General features: G+C 38.4%; 1 protein-coding gene across 1 annotated transcript in view; it reads left to right on the forward strand.

Moving 5' to 3' along the window:
- Window positions 1–20,157, forward strand: part of CSMD1 (CUB and Sushi multiple domains 1) — a 2,075,474-nt gene that overhangs the window by 1,557,847 nt on the left and 497,470 nt on the right. The window contains exon 26 of the mRNA XM_089679519.1: window positions 7,404–7,606. Coding sequence (XP_089535645.1) covers window positions 7,404–7,606 — 203 coding nt within the window. The remainder of the gene's footprint in view (window positions 1–7,403; window positions 7,607–20,157) is intronic.

A 20,157-nucleotide genomic window follows, 5' to 3' on the forward strand; every position in this document is an offset into this window, starting at 1 on the left:
CTTGTAAGAGGTGCTGAAAAGATTACAGATCTATGTACAAGATCAGTGGGCACTAAAACTATGTTACAGGATGGACAAAACCTGCTGTGTTAATGTTTGTGGCAGACTGCGTATTTTTTTTTATTAGTAATTATTATTAAATAGACGAGTATATATTTCAATAAAATCTTACCATCGCAAGAATTATATAACATTTTGATCAATATCTGTGAGTCTTCAGCAACAAGTGTTTCAATTTGTGAGTCAAAGAGTGGTGTGATGCATTCCAAGTGTGCACCATACAAATGGCACATAACAAATGACAGTGCTACTGACAGCGATAAAATAAAATATACAGTAACTACATTTCTGTCTTTAGAATAGTTTTTTTTCCTGCTCACATAAGGGGGCATCATTAAGAAAAATGTTATCTTGTACAGATATGAAATCTAAAATTTGACTTAAGGAATATTTCTGCTACTATAAGCAATATGTTTTATAAATTGCATTGGAAACTGATCTCTATGCACATCTGCACACTGATCTTTCCAGAACACCCTTAGCATTTTGGTTCTGATATAAAAAGCTTTATAAATGGTCCTCTCAATTTTTTAAATTGAAAATATATGGCTATTCCAGTTGTGAGTAAACAAATAGTTATGGGAAATGTCATCTATCAATAGTTATTGTATGAGTATACTTGCATGTATTGTCTTATTTTAAAAAGATACTTCACAATTACAATAATTGCCTTTTAGATTTAACTCCCTGTGATGATTATGTAGCATCATTACATTAACGTCCAGGGAAGCAATAGGCAGGAGCAATTACATCCATATTAAAAAATCACAAAGACTAAAGAGAAACTGAACTCTAGAAGCTTTGCCCACAAAAGGCATGCAAAAGGGTAAATTAGTCACCAGTTTTGCTTGCGGTTTTCCTTTTCTTCACCGATCTCTGTTTGTGCAGCCATTTTAGTAGAGGCACTAATGCCCCTAGCAAAGAAAACATTGAGCAGCACAGTAGTGATAGCACCAAATATCACTCCAAATCTCATGAGACACCTTTTGACTTCACTTTAATTGCTGTCCTGGCAGATCGATAACACTTCAAATTATAGAAAAAAAATATATATACAGCATTCTCCCTAATAATTAGTCATATACCCAGGGGCGGACTGACCATTCGAGCACTCGGGCACTGCCCGAGAGCCCGGGGGTCAGTAGAGGGCCCCATAAAATGCTCCTGGTATCTGTTATAGGCTTTTTTGGGTGTGTTTTGAGTGTGGGAAAGGACACAGGGGCCCCATGATCCCCAATTGCCCGGGGGCCCCATGAGTTGTCAGTCCACCCCTGCATATACCACACAAAAGTAGATAAAAACAAGTAATCAAAAGTAAATGGTGAGTGCTAGAGAGCTGGAGCTCCTTGCACTAAAAAGGAAGTGACATACTAAAGTATAAATACATATACTGTATATCAAAGTGATGCAGAGCATAAAGCATATATCCAAAATTATGCACAACATGTAATTACCAAAATAAATGAATACAATATTGCAAATGAATATGTAAAAGGTACTCTTTAAAGTGCCAAGTGTAATAACATGAATGAAACTCCTAGTGAAAGAGCATCAATATTAATATGTCAATGCTGCTCTTCAAAGTGCCAAGTGCAATAGTATAAAAAGTCCTTCTAGTGATAGTCCTATATGAAATCTCTCCAAACAATTCCAAATAGTGCTGAATCCCAAATAGTGCTCCTCTCCTGTGCAAGGTCCTCCTCCACCATGCACTCAACCAATGGGAAACCTCAGTTTCTCACTCTTTAATATCATTATCAATGTGACCAGGAGCCTAGAGAAAAATGCTCACCACACAGAGCCCAGAGGATCATATACAGTGTAGTATTTAATGGTTTTAAAATAGTTACATTAAAAGCAACATAAAATATCTTCCATGTGGAAAAAAGAAAACAAACAGTCACAGCCATACATACTAAGATGGCCACCGATCAGGACTTCGGAAATGGTGGTGTGACATCAGCATGTAGACTCCAGCCGTGCGCACGCACGTCCTCAACTATATGCCCAATGCTGACGTAGTAGTTAAGAAACACTTTATTCTGAATGAAACATATACATATTTAAACTAAAGTACAGTACTGTGCAAAAGTTGTAGGCAGGTGTGAAAAATACTGTAAATTGCTAAATTAAATGAACACAAGAGAAATCTAAATCACCATTCGTTTGCTGACCTCCCTTTTCATGTGTTTTCATGTATTGGATGTGGAAACAAGGCTAAGTGACTCAACTATGTTCAAAAACATAAGAACTGGAGTGCAGAAAAATGGAAGCAGGTGCTCTGTACTGGTGAGTCAAAATATAAAAAATTGGCTTTAGGAGGAGGCAGTTTGTTTTTCAAAGGGCTGGAGAGCAGAACAATGAGTATCTGCATTCAACAGTGAAGCATGGTGCATGTTTGGTTAAATTTCTTCAATTAGTTGGAGATTTGGTCAGGATCAATGGTGTCTTCAATGCAGAGAAACACAGGAAGATACTGAGCCATCATGCCATATCAACAGCGAGGTGTGTGATTGACCCCAAATTAATTCTGCAGCAGGACAATGACCCCAAACATACAGCCAATGTCATTAAGAACTATCTTCAGTGTAAAGAACAAGGAGTACTTGAGGTGATAGTTTGTCCCCCACAGAGCCCTGATCTCAACATCGAGTCTTTCAACATGAAGAGACAGAAGGGTTTGAAACAGCCTACAACCACAAAAGATCTGTGGTTAGTTCTGAAAGATGTTTGGAACAACCTACCTACTGAGTCTCTTCAAAAACCATGTGCAAGTGTACCTAGAAGAATTGATGCTGTTTTGAAGGCAAAGGGTGGTCACACCAAATATTGATTTGATTTGGATTTCTCTTATGTTTATTTACTTTCCATTTTGGTAATTGATAAAAATAAACTACCAACACTGCTATTTCTGCATGCCTTCTTAATTTACAGCATTTTTTCACACCTGCTTAAAACTTTTGCACAGTACTGTATATATACCACAGTGAGCCATTTTTTATATTAGGAAAACTATTTTACACAATTGTATATGATACATTCATATGATTGGAGTTTGTTTGGGTTAACACATTTTATTGGTGTGTGTAGAAAACCCTCAGCACAATGAACCTCCTAAACAAATTGTGTGGCTAGCATATAATGTGTTCCCACATGTAAAAACGTAAATAAAAATGGAGAAATGCAGCACAGCAATATATACATAAATGATGCTAACAATTGAATATGTGCATATATAAATAGTGAAAAAACAGAAAACTGTGCTTGTTAAAATCAATGTATGCTATACCAAATCTTAAATATCATCACGTGGACTTGTGTGGTATATAACCTATAGATCACAACAAGTGTTGTGTGGTATATATCCTATAGAGGCAACAAGTGTTTTCTGAAAATGGTCTCAAAAAATGGTGAACCGTTCCTTTAAATCCTCTGTACTTCAACTGGACCAGTGTAACACACTACTTTCAGGGATCGCGGCTCTGGAATCAGGGATCGCCGCATCTCCCTCCGCGCATGCGCACTGGCGGCAGATCATGCCAGGACACAGGCACTAGGTCCCGGCGAGCCGCGGCTGACAGGACGCTGCGCATGCGCAGTAGGAACCGCGGGCGCGCCTCAGGCGTCCAATGACAGCCGGGGGCGCGTCCTAGCTGGCCAATGACAGTGCAGGGCGCACTATTTAAAGATGCCCTGCACTGTCACAGATTGCCGCAAGGTCTATCTGTGATCCTGCGTTCCTGCATCTGTTCTAGTGACCCTGATTGACCCTGACTACGCTACCTTCTCCTGTGATTGACCTGGATTGCCCTGACTACTCTGCCTTCTCCTATTCTGACCCCCAGCTTGCCTGACCATTCTACGGACTGACTTACCCTGCTGATCCTGCGTGTGACCTGACTACTCTTTGCCCGCCGATTCGGTACCCCGCTTACCCCCTCGGGACCACGATCCGTTACCACCCTGCTGGGGCCGCCATCCTCTTTACATCTGGCTCTCCCGGTACCTGCATACGTCCCCGGAGGCTTCCTCAGCCACTGGTGGGCCTGCTCAGAGGTCGTGACCTGGCCCGGGACTGTTACAAGTCCATCCCCACCATCAGGGGCCCTGGTGAAAGCACAGCCCGGGCTTAGACCCCACGCTCTGGGTAGGTCTGTCAGTTGGCAGCCTGAGGCCCCACCTGGCGGATCATAACAACTACTGTATAAGCATGTATGGTGCTCCTGTGTCACCCCTTAGTGCTCATCCACCTCCAACACTCTATTGCGCTCACCTCCAAGTTTGACCCGTAATGACAGGTCAAACTGCGCCTTTCCCTTTGACCCGGGAGGGTTTAATGGTACACAGATCTTCACCACCATTAGCCAGCACCTTTAAACAGCTCCAGATCTCTCCACATCCATGTGAAAAAAGGCTCAATATAGTGTAGTATTGCCACTAAAAACAGCTTTTATCAAAACAATTTAGTTCTACTCACATTAAAATGTGTCCTCCTGGGACACTACAGGGTTAAAAAACTCACTATACAGTGCTTGCTGTGAGAAGTATGCAGAACTCCCTTTTCCAAAATGGTGTCACATGCATTTCCAGTTTGCAGCCTGATATAGTGTAGCAGTGTGGTAGCAGTGTGTATTACAACACTTCTGGGTTCAGAGCCAGGTCACGTGATATGACGTAACGCATAGGGTACGCTGATAAGACCACCTGCCCGTAATGCACTGCAGATAGGTGGCAACCATAGGCAAAGCGATATACTGGTACATCGCTCTGCCTGTCCTAACACAAGGGGGTGCAGCATGATGGACTCAGCAAAATGAAGATCCCAGTGAATGGGACCGGGTGACCATGTGATGGCTATGCGGTCACACGATCACGATGTTAGCAAAGCTGTTATGAATCAATCTGAATCAAAGCAGCTTTACTTCTCTTCTTGGTGAGCTGTGATTGGCCCACAACTCTCACATGGTACATGGGACCAATCACAGCTCCCTGTACCATGTGACCAGGTGGAGCCAAGCACAAATCACTATTATTTTGAGACGTCATGGACTTAACTCATTCATAACAGTTTAAAGCAAGCATTGCATTGCATTGCAATAATCTTTATTACTCCTGCAATGCAAAGTGAACCCCTGATAACCCCCCCCCCCCTCCGGAGCTGTAAGATGGTACTCTGGTAACATTGCACTACTCTGATTAAAGTGTTTAAAAAAATTAAAATAATGTAAAAAAAAAAAAAAAACTATTGAGAGAATTTTAATAATTAAATATGTTTTTGTAACTACTTGCCTCTCCCCGCTCCTCCGCAGTGGGCGAGCAGTTGATCTGGGCAAGGAGATGTACCCTTATGTCGCTTTCTATTTCTCTATAATCTAAGAAACTGGAAGCTACAAGCATTTCAGTTTCGCCAAATATAAACCGTGACATTTTTAAATTGAGAAAGCAATAGACCCCAGCTTTCTGAGAAAAGAGTGCCTGTCACTGCCCAGTGCTATCACAGGGGATAGTTACATTCTCTGTGATCACAATAAAAATGACCCAAAAAAGAAAGGGACAGATCGCAAAGGCGAACGTAAGAGTCAGTCCGGTAAACAGAGATTGCACCATGCATGAGCATGGTCAAGGGCAGTCATTCTGTCACTAGACCTCCTGTGTAAATATAAAGTGGTGTGTGTGTTTTTGTGCATTTTGTATATTTTTTCCAAAAGATTAGCATTTGAAAAATTACTGCACAAATATTGTGTGACATAAAAAATGTCAACACCCACTGTTTTATTTTCTAGGGCCTCTGCATTAAAATATATATAATGTTTGGAGGTTCAAAGTAAATTTCTAGCAAAAAAGAATGGTTTATTATAAACACAAAAGTGTCAGAAAAGGCTTTGTCTTCAAGTGGGTGATGTATGGCATAAGCTTCTAATGTTGGCCCTGAAATGCCAAGATAGTAGAAGTACCCCTAAAAATGAACCCTTTTTTAGAAAGCAGACACTCCAAGGTATTTGCTAAGGGTAATGAGGAATATTTTGCAGATCTCAATTGTTGCCACAAGTTTTTGGAAAATGAAGAAAGAAAACGAATATGTATTCTTTTCTTTTTTTCTTTTTCTAAACCCTGTGACAAAAATAATACCTGCAAAATACTCACAGTGCTCATCAAGCATCTTATCAAATTCTTTTGGGTGTCTACTTTCCAAAAAGGGGACATTTGAGGGGGTATTTTTACTATCCTAGCATTTTAGGGCCTACAAAACTGTGATAAGTAGTGAGGAAGTGATATGAGGAAGTGTGCCCTTTGAAAGCCTGAAGGTGGCCATTGGATTTTGGGGGCCTATGTGGCTAGGCTGCCAAAATTCTCTCACTTGTGGTATCCCTTTAGAGAAGGGAGAAGTAGCAGAATGTGTTTTGGGGTATTATTCCACATATACCCATGGCATGTGTGAGCCATATATAATTTACGTGGCAACTTTGTGTAAGAAAAAAAAATTGTCATTTTCCAAAAATGTACAACTTGCCTCTCAGCAAATTCCTTTGGATGTCTACTTTCCTAAAAGGGGTTATTGGGGGGAGGGGGGGGTTTGTAATGCCCTGGCATTTTAGCATCTCAAGAAACGTGATGAGTCAGAGAGTCAAAAAGTAAAAGCTGCGTAAATTCCAATATATATATATTGGGTTTTTGTTTACCGAAGACATGTAGCAGAATACATTTTGGCCGAAATTTATGACTAACTTTGAGTTTATTTGATATTTTGTATAACCGAAAGCAGAAAATATCTTTTTTTTCAAAATGTTTGGTCTTTTTTCATTTATATCATGACAAATTAAAAAAACATGTGGTGATAAAATAAATAATAAATAAATATTGATGCTCTATACTGATCAAATCAAAGCCACACCTCTCATCAAAAAGGTCCTTATACAGATTTCAATTGCACAGGAAGAGGAGATGTGTTAGATCAGGTCTTTTAATGATTTCTTATTACTGAGAGCACCAGGTCTAAATCTGGTGACTATTGGACTGCACGGTCATTTTTAGATATCCTGCACATCTGTTGTAACAAGAAAGTATAGGTAAGGCAATGAAAACAGATTTGTGAATACAATGTTTATGTGATTGCATATTGATTTCTGTGATTTAACTTGGACTGTAAAGTATATAATGTGGCATATGTATGAGTTGATGTTTATCAAAATCCTAAATTTAGATCCACACAGAAGGCACAAGTCATAGTTTCTGTTTTCTCTTCAATGCTTTCTAGTTTAACATTATATTTCCAGAGACAGAACAATGCATATTTTAGTATTTACAAGGCTAAACATTATATATACTGTCTTTTTTTTTTTCAGCCTTCACTTTATAGTTTTTGACACCGAAGTCGCACATGATATCCTCAAGGTATGGGATGGACCTGTAGACAGTGATGTTCTTCTGAAAGAGTGGAGTGGTTCTTCTCTCCCCGAGGACATTCATAGCACATTCAACTCTTTGACTTTACAGTTTGATAGTGATTTTTTCATCAGCAAGTCTGGTTTTTCCATACAGTTTTCAAGTGGGTATAACAGGATGCATTATAAATTTAACATGATTCACTATCTACGTTGCATGGAAATGTTCCTGTGTATATTCTTTACCCCCGACTGTTTTCATCTACATAAAGCACACAAATGCATATAGATTTTCCTTTCAAATGAGTTGAAATGCCAAACATATTTTTTCTAGGTCTATCTCTATATCCATTTAAAATGCAAGGTGGGGAATAAATATTCATGATGTCTGTCAAAAGCAACCTTTTTTTTTTTTTTGGAGCTTTAGTTCAATTTGCAAACTTTTTTGTCCCTTCACTTCCCATCTTTATTGGTGTCATCCATGCGGTGTATCCATTTATGAAGCAGTTAAAGGATTGTCATTCCAATTCAGCACAGCATGTAGAAAATGAAGATACAAACTGACTTGTGCAATTATATTAATTGTAATCAAGCTACATATTTTTCATTACAGCTTAATTACTATTTAATCATGCATAAAATCACAGAGTCTGAGCTTAGTGTAAAAAAATGACCCTTAATTTGTGTGAATCATATGTATATAATCTTAAATGCCAAACTGTCAGCGGATATGTCTTTTATAAACAAAATAGCTGTTAGTTAAAGGTTTTGTCTTTGCTGAATAAATATAGTTTGAAAGGCAATGCAAACAATTACGGAGTGTGTTACCGATAGCAACTAATCTGTAGGAAACAGGATGGCTGATAGGAGACACAATACCTTTGCCTGATATGACATGAAAGTAATTCTTTGAGAATCCAAGATTATTGGCTTTCATTTGGAAATCATACAGTTTTAGTCTTAAAGCATGGGATGAGATTAGCTAATTTACTGTTTTCAGTCATATTTGGTAATGCTGTTATGTTAATGATGCAAGCAGAACATTTCAGCTGACCATTTTCCATGATAGGGTTTTAGAATACTTTGAAAGGATTGAAAACCTTTTTATAAACCATAAAAATGTAAGTTGGCACTGATAGTGTCCCCTTCCCATGTTTTCTTTGCAGAAGTGTTATATACACTATTAAATACAATCTTTATTCATTAAGGTTGATGTAAATTTGCAGATTCAATAATAAAGGTTGATGTAAATTTGCAGATTCAATAATAACTGCAGCACATGTTGTAGAATTTGTGCATCAAAAACCTTTTGCAAAGAGTTATAGGTTTCAGTTTATCACATAAACAACCTGATTTTTGAACTTTAGAGGAAAAGCCAATTAAATGAATATGAGATCTTTTAATCTAGGCTTACAATGTAAGCTGATAGAACCATAAATGTAAACTTTCTATTTTTAATCCAACATATTTAAGCATTTTTTGCACAAGGCAAAGACACATTATATTGCCAAAAGTATTGGGACACCCCTCCAAATCATTAGATTCAGGTGTTCCAATCATCTCCATGGCCACAGGTGTATAAAATCAAGCACCTAGGCATGCAGACTGCTTCTACAAACATTTGTGAAAGAATGGGTTACGCTCAGTGAATTCCAGTGTGATACTGTAATAGGTTGCCACCTGTGCAATAAGTCCATCCGTGAAATGTTCTTGCTACTAAGTATTCCACGGTCAATTGTTAGTGGTATTATAACAAAGTGGAAGCAACTGGGAACAACAGTGACTCAGCCACAAAGTGGTAGGCCATGTAAAATGACAAAGTGGGGTCAGTGCATGCTGAAGCGCACAGTGCACAACAGTCACCAACTGTCTGCAGAGTCAATAGCTACAGACCTCCAAACTTCATGTGGCATTCAGATTAGAGCAACAACAGTGCATAGAGAGCTTCTTGGAATGGGTTTCCATGGTCAAGCAATTGCATCCAGGACTTACATCACCAAGTGCAATGCAAAGCATTGGATGCAGTGGTGTAAAGCAAGCCACCACTGGACTCTAAAGCAGTGTAGACATGTTCTCTGGAGTGAAAAATCATGCTTCCCTGTCTGGCAATCCGATGCATGGGTTTGGGTTTGGCGGTTGCCAGCAGAATGGTACTTGCCTGACTGCTTTGTGCCAAGTGTAAAGTTTGGTGGAGGGGGGATTATGTTGTGGGGTTGTTTTTCAGGGGTTGGGATTGACCCCTTAATTCCAGGGAAGGGAACTCCTAAGGCATCAGCATACCAAGACATTTGGATAATTTCATGCTCCCAACATTATGGGAACAGTTTGTGGATGGCCCCTTCCTGTTCCAACATGAGTGTGCAACAGTGCACAAGGCAAGGTCCACAAAGACATGGATGAGCGAGTTTGGGGTGGAGGAACATGACTGCCCTGACCTCAACTTGATAGAATGCCTTTGGGATGAATTAGAGCGGAGACTGCAAGTCAGGCTTTCTCGTCCGACATCAGTGCTTGACCTCACAAATGCGCTTCTGGAAGAATGGTCAAACATTCCCATAGACACACTCCTAAACCTTGTGGACAGCCTTCCCAGAAGAGTTGAAGCTGTTATAGCTGCAAAGGGTTGGCCAACTCAATATTGAACCCAACGGACTAAACCTGGGATGTCTATTGAACCCAACGGACTAAACCTGGGATGTCATTAAAGTTCATGTGCGTGTAAAGGCAGGTGTCCCAACACTTGTAGCAATATAGTGTGCATTACACTCTAAATTGAGTTGAGTATTTTGGTGTCACACTGGGCTCCAAAGACCATTGACCATAGAAATTTGTGATAACATGGCAGATTACTTTTAGCTCTTATGTATGTACTCTGAATTTACTATACTAAAATTATTTGTAAAGTGCAGTGATTCAAAGCAACCCATCAGAAATAATCTTTGCATTTTAAATCACATTACTTGTTCTTGGTTCCCCACTTTTCATATTATTATTATTATTATACATGATATTGTAGAATGCAGTTGAATTTTTGATTTGTGCAGCATGGCTAAGGTGATGCATTTGTGTCTGAACTGTGCACTGTAGTGGAAAATTCACTGAGAAAAGAACATTCTTCTTGGGATTGTAGCTTTAGATGCAACCAGTGTGCTATAATACAATAGAAAAGAAAGGAGGACTTCACAATAAATAAAAGAAAAAATATGATTGAGGCTTGGAAGATAAAGCACTTTAATTCATACCTTCATTGATTTTATTTTAGTTCTATCAAGATACATTGACAGTGGAGGTCATACTGTATATTGACTTTGGAATGTTGCTCAGTAACTTGTAACATCAATTACTTATTTGTGTTGGCCATAATTGAGAACATTTTTTCTTGCAGTTGATGTGAAAAGTCAGTATAAGGATAAGGTCACTTGGGAGAGAAAAACTCTATTGTGTCTAATCAACAGAAATTAGAAAGCACTAAAACACCCTTAATATCCCTGCAGGAAAATATTTCTGCTTGAAATGGCATTAAATACTTCACACCATTTATGTATTCAATGCCATTTTGCTAAAATCATCTTAGTATGCTAATGGCTCTTTAATCCTTCAGATTCAAATTAATTTAAGCATTTATACATATTATGGATTTGATGCACCATTTACAAATCATATCACCAAAGCAAAATATTTAGCCATTTAAAGTGAAAATTGAATTGAAGTGATCCAGCCACAGAAACGATGGAATATTACTCACACAAACAGTGTGGTTAGGTATCTAGATACACTGAATAAATAGTGCAAATAAGAAAAGGCAATGCCAAAACCATAAAGAAATAAAATAAAAATTGAAAGGTATTTTGTGACCTCTTAGAAGACATCTAAATTCCCAAAAGTTTTATATTTTCTTTTTATCATTTTTATGAACATTTTTATATTACCATTACTCAATTAGTCACGGTGAACTCATAATTCTGGTGTCACAAAGCATTATTTGTTTTTTGAGGATAAGCGTGCAGCAGAAGCTCTTTGCTTCCTGACTGAGTAGGGATAAATGAATGTCTAGGTTTGGTTAGTGGGGGATTTGTTTAACAGTACAAAAAACGGCCACTGCCCCAGTCTATAACTGGCCTTCACAGGAAGGAACACATGGATGGGCAACACATGTCAAACAACAAAAAAAGAAAAATTCCCAGCTCACACTTGCCAGCCACTCTGCAAAGAAACCAAATTACTTGTCTAGCAGTATGCATTAAAAACAGGGGTTTAGTTAGCACACATTTGCAAATACATGATTAAGCTACAGAGCCTTGGGACGGCAAACCAGTATTTTGTAGTTCCTAACTCTACAAATTTTAAGAGCCCCCATAGCAGAGGCACATGTATTTAATGAATAGACCAAGGGAAGGTGGATCTGAGGGAACCCACCCCTCTTTAAAGGTACGGGAGCGCACTGGACACACAGCATGTAGCACAATGGCAGCTAAGGTGTCCAGCGTGCCCCCCGTGTTAACCCTGTGTGCAGCCTGAAAATTTTAAATCTAAAACTGAACCCCATTAAAGTCTAAAGTGGTTATCCTGGATAATAATTTCTGCTCATTTTCAAAGCTAATTGGAAATAAATTATCATAAAAGGAATGGGGAGCTAGGCATTGCCATGGATGACATGTACAAATGCAAAAAACTTTTAAAGAAATACTATACAGGGTGAGTTTATCCTCCAAACAACAATTGCAAGGATGACATGGGAAAAAACTCCATGCTTTTGATTACATTCTTTGGAGATGCCTTTCAGCTATATATATATTTTTCCTGGTATCATGTATTTTGGATGTGTACTTTTTTTTTTTATTTATTTTTAGATCCCTCTAAAAATAAAAAGAGCCTTACCCAGGCATGCAGCCTAGGGAGCCTCGGTGATCAGGACGGGGGAAAGTGAATGTGCATCTCCTACACCATACCAGGGATTTGTCAATTTGCTGTGGTAGTGCTACCACCACAAAATGACAGGCAAACATCTGTAAGGGGTGTGGATGTGTAAACTGGCCAAATTTGGTAAGTTTGTTCACCTGTTGGCTGAACTGGAAACAGGCTATGTTTGGGTCAAACGTTTATTCAACCCAAACCCAAAACGCATCCCTAATCAGCACCAGGTCTGAATAAACAATCTCACATTCTAAACAATTACAGACCTAGTCCTAATATACACTAACTATACACTAAAACACACTGTAATTTTTATTTACTATACAGTATATGTTACCCTTAGCTGTTTTTTTTATATGCACTGCATTCTGTCATTCCACACATTCTGTATGCTTAGCCCCCACCTTAATGAGTGATCAATTGTCACTTACATGCTTACTATTTTAAACACTCCATGTTATCTGGTGACGTTACAATCAAAATTGTGCATTCTTTTTTTTTTACCAAACAGGATTGCTTTATTGAAGGTTTAAAAGCAATACATGGCAATATCAGCAAATAATTTGGCATGGCAGAGTATAGGAATCAGCAAAATAAAAAAACAAGGCAGAATCCAACAATGCAGAACAGTGTTGAAAGAAAGACCAAGGTTACAAAACTAGATGAAATAAACTCCATTTGGTAGAGGAGCACCCAAAGCAAAGATACATCATAACTCAAACAGAGGAGTGGGGAAGGGGGGTGAGGGGGAAAAGAGAAGAGGGGAGGAGGAAGGGATGAAAGCGCCAAAGGCAGGTAGGATTGGAAACAAGAGGGGGGGAGGCCATATAATGCCACCCATCTCTACACTGGTAAGAAATAAAGTCATAGCAGTCTACTGGGACATTCAGGGGAGCCAGACCTTATTATATTTCCAAGGGTAGCCACGGATAATATAGGACAGTTTATACAATGGCAAAGCAGTATTAATCATGGTGTCCCAGGATGACACAGAAGGAAAAGCAGTAGAGGTCCATTTACACAAAATTTCCTCGAGAGTAGGTAAATATGAAACCAGTAGTTTAGAATGATGAGGCCTCTGGGCATCTTCATGTATATCCAGTAAGGCTCATGCACCCTTTTTTATTTAAAGGATAAGTTCACCTTTGAAACATGTTACATGTTCTACAAGTTTTTAGGGTGGAACATGTTCCCATAGCCACAGCAGCGCACTCCGCAAACCCCCCCCCGACAGATAGTACAGGGAGAAGTTTCCCCACACTATCTGTTAGATTTGAAAACTGCACGGCTCTGTGGGGCTCCACCCACAAGGTCATGTCACTTATTCATAGTATTCTGTGAATGAGTGCCTTCAAGTTCCGACAGCCCTAGCTCTATGGTGCTGTGGTGCACCATGGTGGGTCATTGAAGCTTCCTGTCAGTATATCTGCTAGCTCATACATCCCAATACTCTCACAGCAGACCTGCATGGCATCAGCGATCTACTGATCACAGGTGCAATGCTTTACAGGCTCCTTTAGACAAAAATAATAGATGCAGATATTTTTACCTGCAAAAAAATGTGCATTTATTATTTTTGTCTAAAAGGTGAACTTATCTTTTAAACTTTTTATTTAAAATGTTAGTAAAGAATGCACAATATGGTGTAAGAATACTGAACAAATCCTTTTAAAATTATAATCTCATGAGCACTTATTAAAATCACCAAAGCAATGAGTTTCTGTTTGTGTTTTGACTCCAATTAATTGCCACACTAGAGGTTTGTGCTTCCTTCTCCTCTTTAATGCTTCTTGACGCCAGTAATTTGTATCTCAGGTGAGGACTGCCATACCAGAAGTCTTCTTCTTAAAGGCTTCTTCCCCCAATTCCCTCAGGAGAAGTCTTCTAAGGATAGTTCTCCAGATAGTAACATCACTAGAAAACCAATCCTTTTGTTGAAGTGGCCGCTTCTGTTGTGAATATTTTGTTACTCTCAGTGAAAGTTCATCAAGCTGTTAATCTTGATGTTCCTCTGGGATCTTTAATAGACATAAGTTTACTCCAAAACTTAAGGGGGAATTTAATAAAGCTGCTGCACCACTTTTATGGTGTTAGTCCCTCTTGTTAATGTATCGTGCCAAATTCATGAAAAGAAAAACTTCTCCACTCTCCAATATTTTTTTGGATGATCTTTAGATATTCACATGTAACCCTTATGGGTACTTATACATCTGCAGCTATCCATATTAAATCACACAAGGGATGCAGGATACACTAGAAAACAAAAGGGAACAAAAGAGAAGTGCACCACTAGCACAATAAAAATGTTATTTAACAAATCGTAATGAAAAACAATATCAACGTACTTGTTCCCAGAGGGGGTGTTCACCTTTCACAACATATCACAGATGTATGGCTATAGTCCTGGCCAAAAGCAACAGCCTGGTAAACACCAGTAAAGTATTCCCTCTGCACTGTAAACCAGGATGCTTGCAGGAGAGAGAACTCCAGCTCAGGCATCTGCCAGTCTCTTCCAGAGATTTAAGGAAATGTATACCATCTACCCTATGACAGAGTGAATAATAGGTTGCTCCCACACCTCACATAGCAGGTTGCTATGTAGACATGTGTTTCAGGGGCATATCTCCCCTTTCTCAAGACTCAAAGCTATAGTGATACATCTGTGATAGGCTGGGAAAGCTTCACGCCCTCACTGGGGTCATGTGAGTGCATATTGGTTTTAATTGTTACTTGTTAAATAAAAGTTTTTATTGTGTAAGTGCTGCACTTTCCTTTTGAGTCCTTTCACTAAACTCAAAGATCATCTGTGACATTTTTGGTTCTGACAGAGACTTGTGCATCAAATTCAGGTAGCTCTAAAATGCACCCATTTTTACATTGTCATTTAAACATTATGGCACATTGAACGCACAAAATTCAAACAAAAATACTGTTTTTTTTTTTTTGTTTTTTTTTTACAAAAGTGTAATTAAGTAACACCAACTCTGTTTTGGTGTACAGAGAGAAACTGGCACAGACAGATTTTGTGAAAGTGTCTTGTGTGCATTCTAGACAGGTATATGAATTTGGAGCATGCTGAACCACTTTTAGAACATATGGAAGACACTTACACAAAGTCTGTCTGTACCAGTCTTTATGAATTCCAGGGAAGATGATGTAGTGCCTTCAATGGTGGGAGACAATATTTGTGATGACTTGAACTTACAGTTGGTATAAAACATGAAGAATTTGTTATGTAAATGTAAAAAACATACCAAAAACAATCCCATAGGTTGATTTATTAAAACTGGTGAGTGCAAAATCTGCTGCATAGAAACCAATCAGCTTCCAGTTTTTTTTTTGTCAAACCTTAATTGAACAAGTTGAAGTTAGAAGCTGATATGAAGTTAGAAGCTACTATGCACAGCTGCACCAGATTGTGCACTCTATAGTTTTAGTAAATAAACCCCTATGCTAATCACAATTTGACACATTCTATTAACCGAAAAACTAATCGATCTAACCAATAAATTCTACACTCCCCTTTTCTATAAAGCTGAATTATATGCAAATAGCTAAATACACATTTGAAATTAATATAAGGGATCTGTTTTAAATACTAAAGTATTTTCAATTCTGTTCATCCAGTCCTAAGATTTACAGACGCATAACAGAAAGTGCAGCCCAGTGGCATATCTAGGATATCTGGAACCCAGGGGTGATAATTTTTTAATCCTCCAGCAAAATGTTCTGCAGTAAAAAAGCAGTAAAGCTGTAGGTGTGACTGTGCTAACACTGGGAGGATACTGTATAATAATAAAAGGGCATGGCTAAATAAAATCTGAACTCACTCCCCCTATATACACAGAACACACATACCACAGTCCTTTTAAACCCTAGCCCATATCCCTCACAGAACAGATCTCCCCTAGAATCCCTAAGTCCTCCTTGCCAGCCCACCTCCCCAGTACAGACTGAACCTGCCGCATTCACCACACCAGCAATGATACCCTCCCTAGTATAGAGCCTTTAGTACAGAAAGCTCTCTCTAGTAGAGACCCTTCAGTACAGAATCCTCAGTACAGGTCGATCCTCCCACACAGCAGACCAGCAAAGACTCCTCAGTACAGTCACCTTTTCTTAGTAGAGACCCTTCAATATGGGCCACCTTTCCTTGTGCAAACCCCTTAGAACCCCTAGAAATGACTACCCCTTCCCAGAATAGACACCTCAGTACAGACTGATCCCCCCACACATTGCAACAGTACGACCCTTTTATATCTGCTGATACTTAAACTTTAAATGAATCAGGTATCCTAAATGTGAACTATGTATATAACATTAAATAACAATGAATTTAATTTCAGCTACACTGATTTCACAGCAAACTTTCCCACTTCAGCACGTGGAGATTTTCATTTTCAGTCACTGAGCAGTTTAGGTGAAATGTGCCTATAAAAAGTTATATTCTTTACTTTACTTAGAGTTTGTGTTTTAGAGTATATGTAGGGTAGTTTTGTTTGTTTAATTTATAATCCTTTGTATTTGTGCTTTCCTGTCCTTTTTTGGGGGAATCTGATTGTTATCTGTGTCAATTCCATTATGTATTTTTCTGTCTTTGCTTTTTTATGTGAATAAAAAAAAGAGACAATACGAGGCTAACTTTATAACCCTCAAGGGCTGTTTAAACCAATTGCACTCCTACAAAACTAATAAAAACAACTTATTTTCACCTTTCCAATTGACTTCAATGCATTTTAAATGTCAGCATTTACCATAAATCTCCTATTTTTTTTTAGAAATTTCAGGAAATCTAAAACTTTTAAAAGAGAAGTATGGGAATCACAAAAAAAAAAAAAAAAAGAATCATACTCACCTAGATAGCTGCAGCACTGATCCCAGCTGCAGCTGTCCCTTTCCTCTTCTAAGCCTAAGAAATCAGTGATCAAACACCACTGATCACTAAGCTCTTGGTCCTCAACCTGCAGAGAGCTGGAGACTGTCAGTCACCAGCTCCCTGCTCTGCCTCTAAAGTACTCACTGGACCCCTGGGTTTTGGAGGAGGTGGGAGAGGCAAGCTCAGCTTGCTGAGAGGCTGAGACAGCTGTTGGCCTAGGTTTCTGGGCAGATCCCGACCATATGGTCAGCATCTTTTCAGAGGTTGGACTGGCTCTGGGACATCAGCCAACAACAGGCTTTAGATCACTGTTGGATGAAAACAGGTCATAGGATTGTGGAAGTAATTATATGCTTGTGACCCATAGGAGAAGTATGGTCAAAAAGTTTTGGTCATACTTCTCCTTTAAATTCATTTATCCCTAATTAGCATGGGCTTCAGATATAATGCTAGCTTCACAGTAACACAATTAGCATGCCAAACCTTAAGCCTTGTCCAAAGGCTTTATGGTATGCTGGTGACTTATTTCATGCCTATCAAATTTTTGAGATGGGAACATGGGACACCTATTAGCAAATGTATGTAGGCATAGCAAATAAACAATAACAAAAAAGTGTCAATCGGCACTGTCATCCAAAAACAAAAACTATATAATGTGTATAAAGGATGCAAAATCTGAACATCTATAGGTTTTTCACATAACCCAATACATAAACAAAATAAATAATCAAGTGCAGCACAACTTCATCTTCACCAGAAGAATTGGCTGCTCACAAATTGACCCCATGAGCCAATAGGTAGTCACATGAGCTTTCCCTTCCATATGCCCTTAAAGGGAAAGTGCATGTTACTACCTGTTGGCCCAACTCTTCTGGTGGAGGTGGTTTGTCACACACTGTGGGATACCAGGAGTATACAGAATGATGGAGTGGTGTATGAGAACAGTCCCTATCACGTGGATTTGATGACCATTCACTTTATGAACATTGCACATATGCTCACATTATTATTATTTTATGTATAAGTTTGCACATTGGTTTGCGCTGCACTTGACTATTTATGTTGTGTATGTAGGCATAGGACACACACCCTGCCACGCCCTCTTAAATTATAAAAACAAAAGATTAGTTAAAGTCACAAGTGTTTTTTTTCCCTCAATACTATTCCTTCAAACTGGCTTTTGAAGTTTTCAAATGCAGAAATTTAGAAACTGGATGAAAGGTTTAGCACTGGGAAACACTTTTTAAAAGTTTAATTTTTCATTTTATATACAACTATATAGATCAGACCAAACTGAGGGACAAACGAGGAGGAAAGAGGGACAGAGAGACTTTGATCCAAATCAGGGAAAGTCCCTTGAAATAAGGGACAGTTGGGAGATATGTTAGTTGACAACTTAGCTCTTGTTGGCAAAACTGTGCATGCAACTTGGTTAGCATAATTAGTATTTTTTTATGTTACTATATATTAGATTGCTCCTCAGAAGAAACTGATCTTTAGCATACTAGGAGTCATCCCACATACTTACATGTCATATGGTAGTAGAGCAACTATATATGGATAAGCAATAGCTGCAGCAATGTTGGAGTAATAGCTGAAAAGGTCTTCTTAATTTGCCATACACATGCTGTGGTCATACATATTATCTAACTATAGAAATAAACTTAACTTTTTATTGAACCAGCCCTAAAGGGTTTTACAGCATGCCACCTTGAATATGACTAGCAGAAGTATTCTTGAATTGTTTTAGAAGTATTTAGTTTCAGCATACACATACTCTAATTGTATCCGCCTGTATATTTATAAGGGTTCAATGACCAAAGCTGTAAAGGTTATTAAAGTGATATAGTATTTCTTTAGAATTTAAAAATTCATACAGCTATAACACTGCATGTTTATGATATTAAGAAGATAAAATGTTTATTGTCGTCTGCTAGTTACAACTTAACCAATCCTGCCTTAAATTTCAACCAGTGTAATGAGCAGAAAAAAATGAAATGTGCTAGAATTACAAATAGAGTAAGACAAATAACAGGCTTTCTGAAATGCTTTTCTGAGCAAGTATGTTCAAGAAATACAGTATTTCGTTGACAGGAACTGGCAGATGTGTTTACAGTAACACAGATATACTTTGACATGGGTGAAAGGCTATATGTGGAATTCAGGGGAAAGTAACAGAATTTTGAGAAGTGACTGAATTTTACTTGTTTTAGGAAAGCCTGAGATAATGGTATGAAATCCATTAGAATTAACAGTCTATCTTTGCAGGGATTCTCCAAGGACCAAATACACATTTTTAATACTTTTGACCTTAATTGGGTCAGTCCTTGAGTTCTATATAAATATTTTATTCCCTAGAATTTCCATACAAATATAAAACTTGATGAGTTTTCATAGATTTTTTTTTTATTTGCTCTATAACCAATGCATACAATATATCACATATTGTAACACTTTAGCCATACTGTTTACTACAAAGCAGTCACCAGCAGTCACTTTTGGTCAATGTTAAGTGAATGTGCTTGCATTGGGTTAACGAGCTTTTCATTGAACACATCATAAATTTCGAAAATTGCAAACTTAAATCAAAACCCCATTAAAGTCTAAGGGGTGAATCTTGAAATTCAATTCTGACTATTTTCAAGGCTAATATGCAAGGGGTTTTTAAAGGGTATGGAGACCTGCCGTGGATCACATGTACCAACGCAAAAAACATTTAAAAATCCTGTTTAGTAGGTACAGGGTTTTCCTTGTAACACATATTCAAGGGAGGCATCAGAAAGCACCAGTCCTTTCAAATATTTGCTTGATGTCTTTAAGCTGTATCTGGTGTTATGGGACAGTACTATTCTCACACCAGACAGCACCAGTGCCACTTCTGCATTACATATTTTGAATGTGTAATATATCCTTTTAATTTTGCAT

The sequence above is a fragment of the Staurois parvus genome, unplaced genomic scaffold, assembly GCF_062004578.1.
Source record: "Staurois parvus isolate SC_StPar_1 unplaced genomic scaffold, SC_StPar_1.0 ptg000226l, whole genome shotgun sequence".
Classification (NCBI taxonomy): domain Eukaryota; kingdom Metazoa; phylum Chordata; class Amphibia; order Anura; family Ranidae; genus Staurois; species Staurois parvus.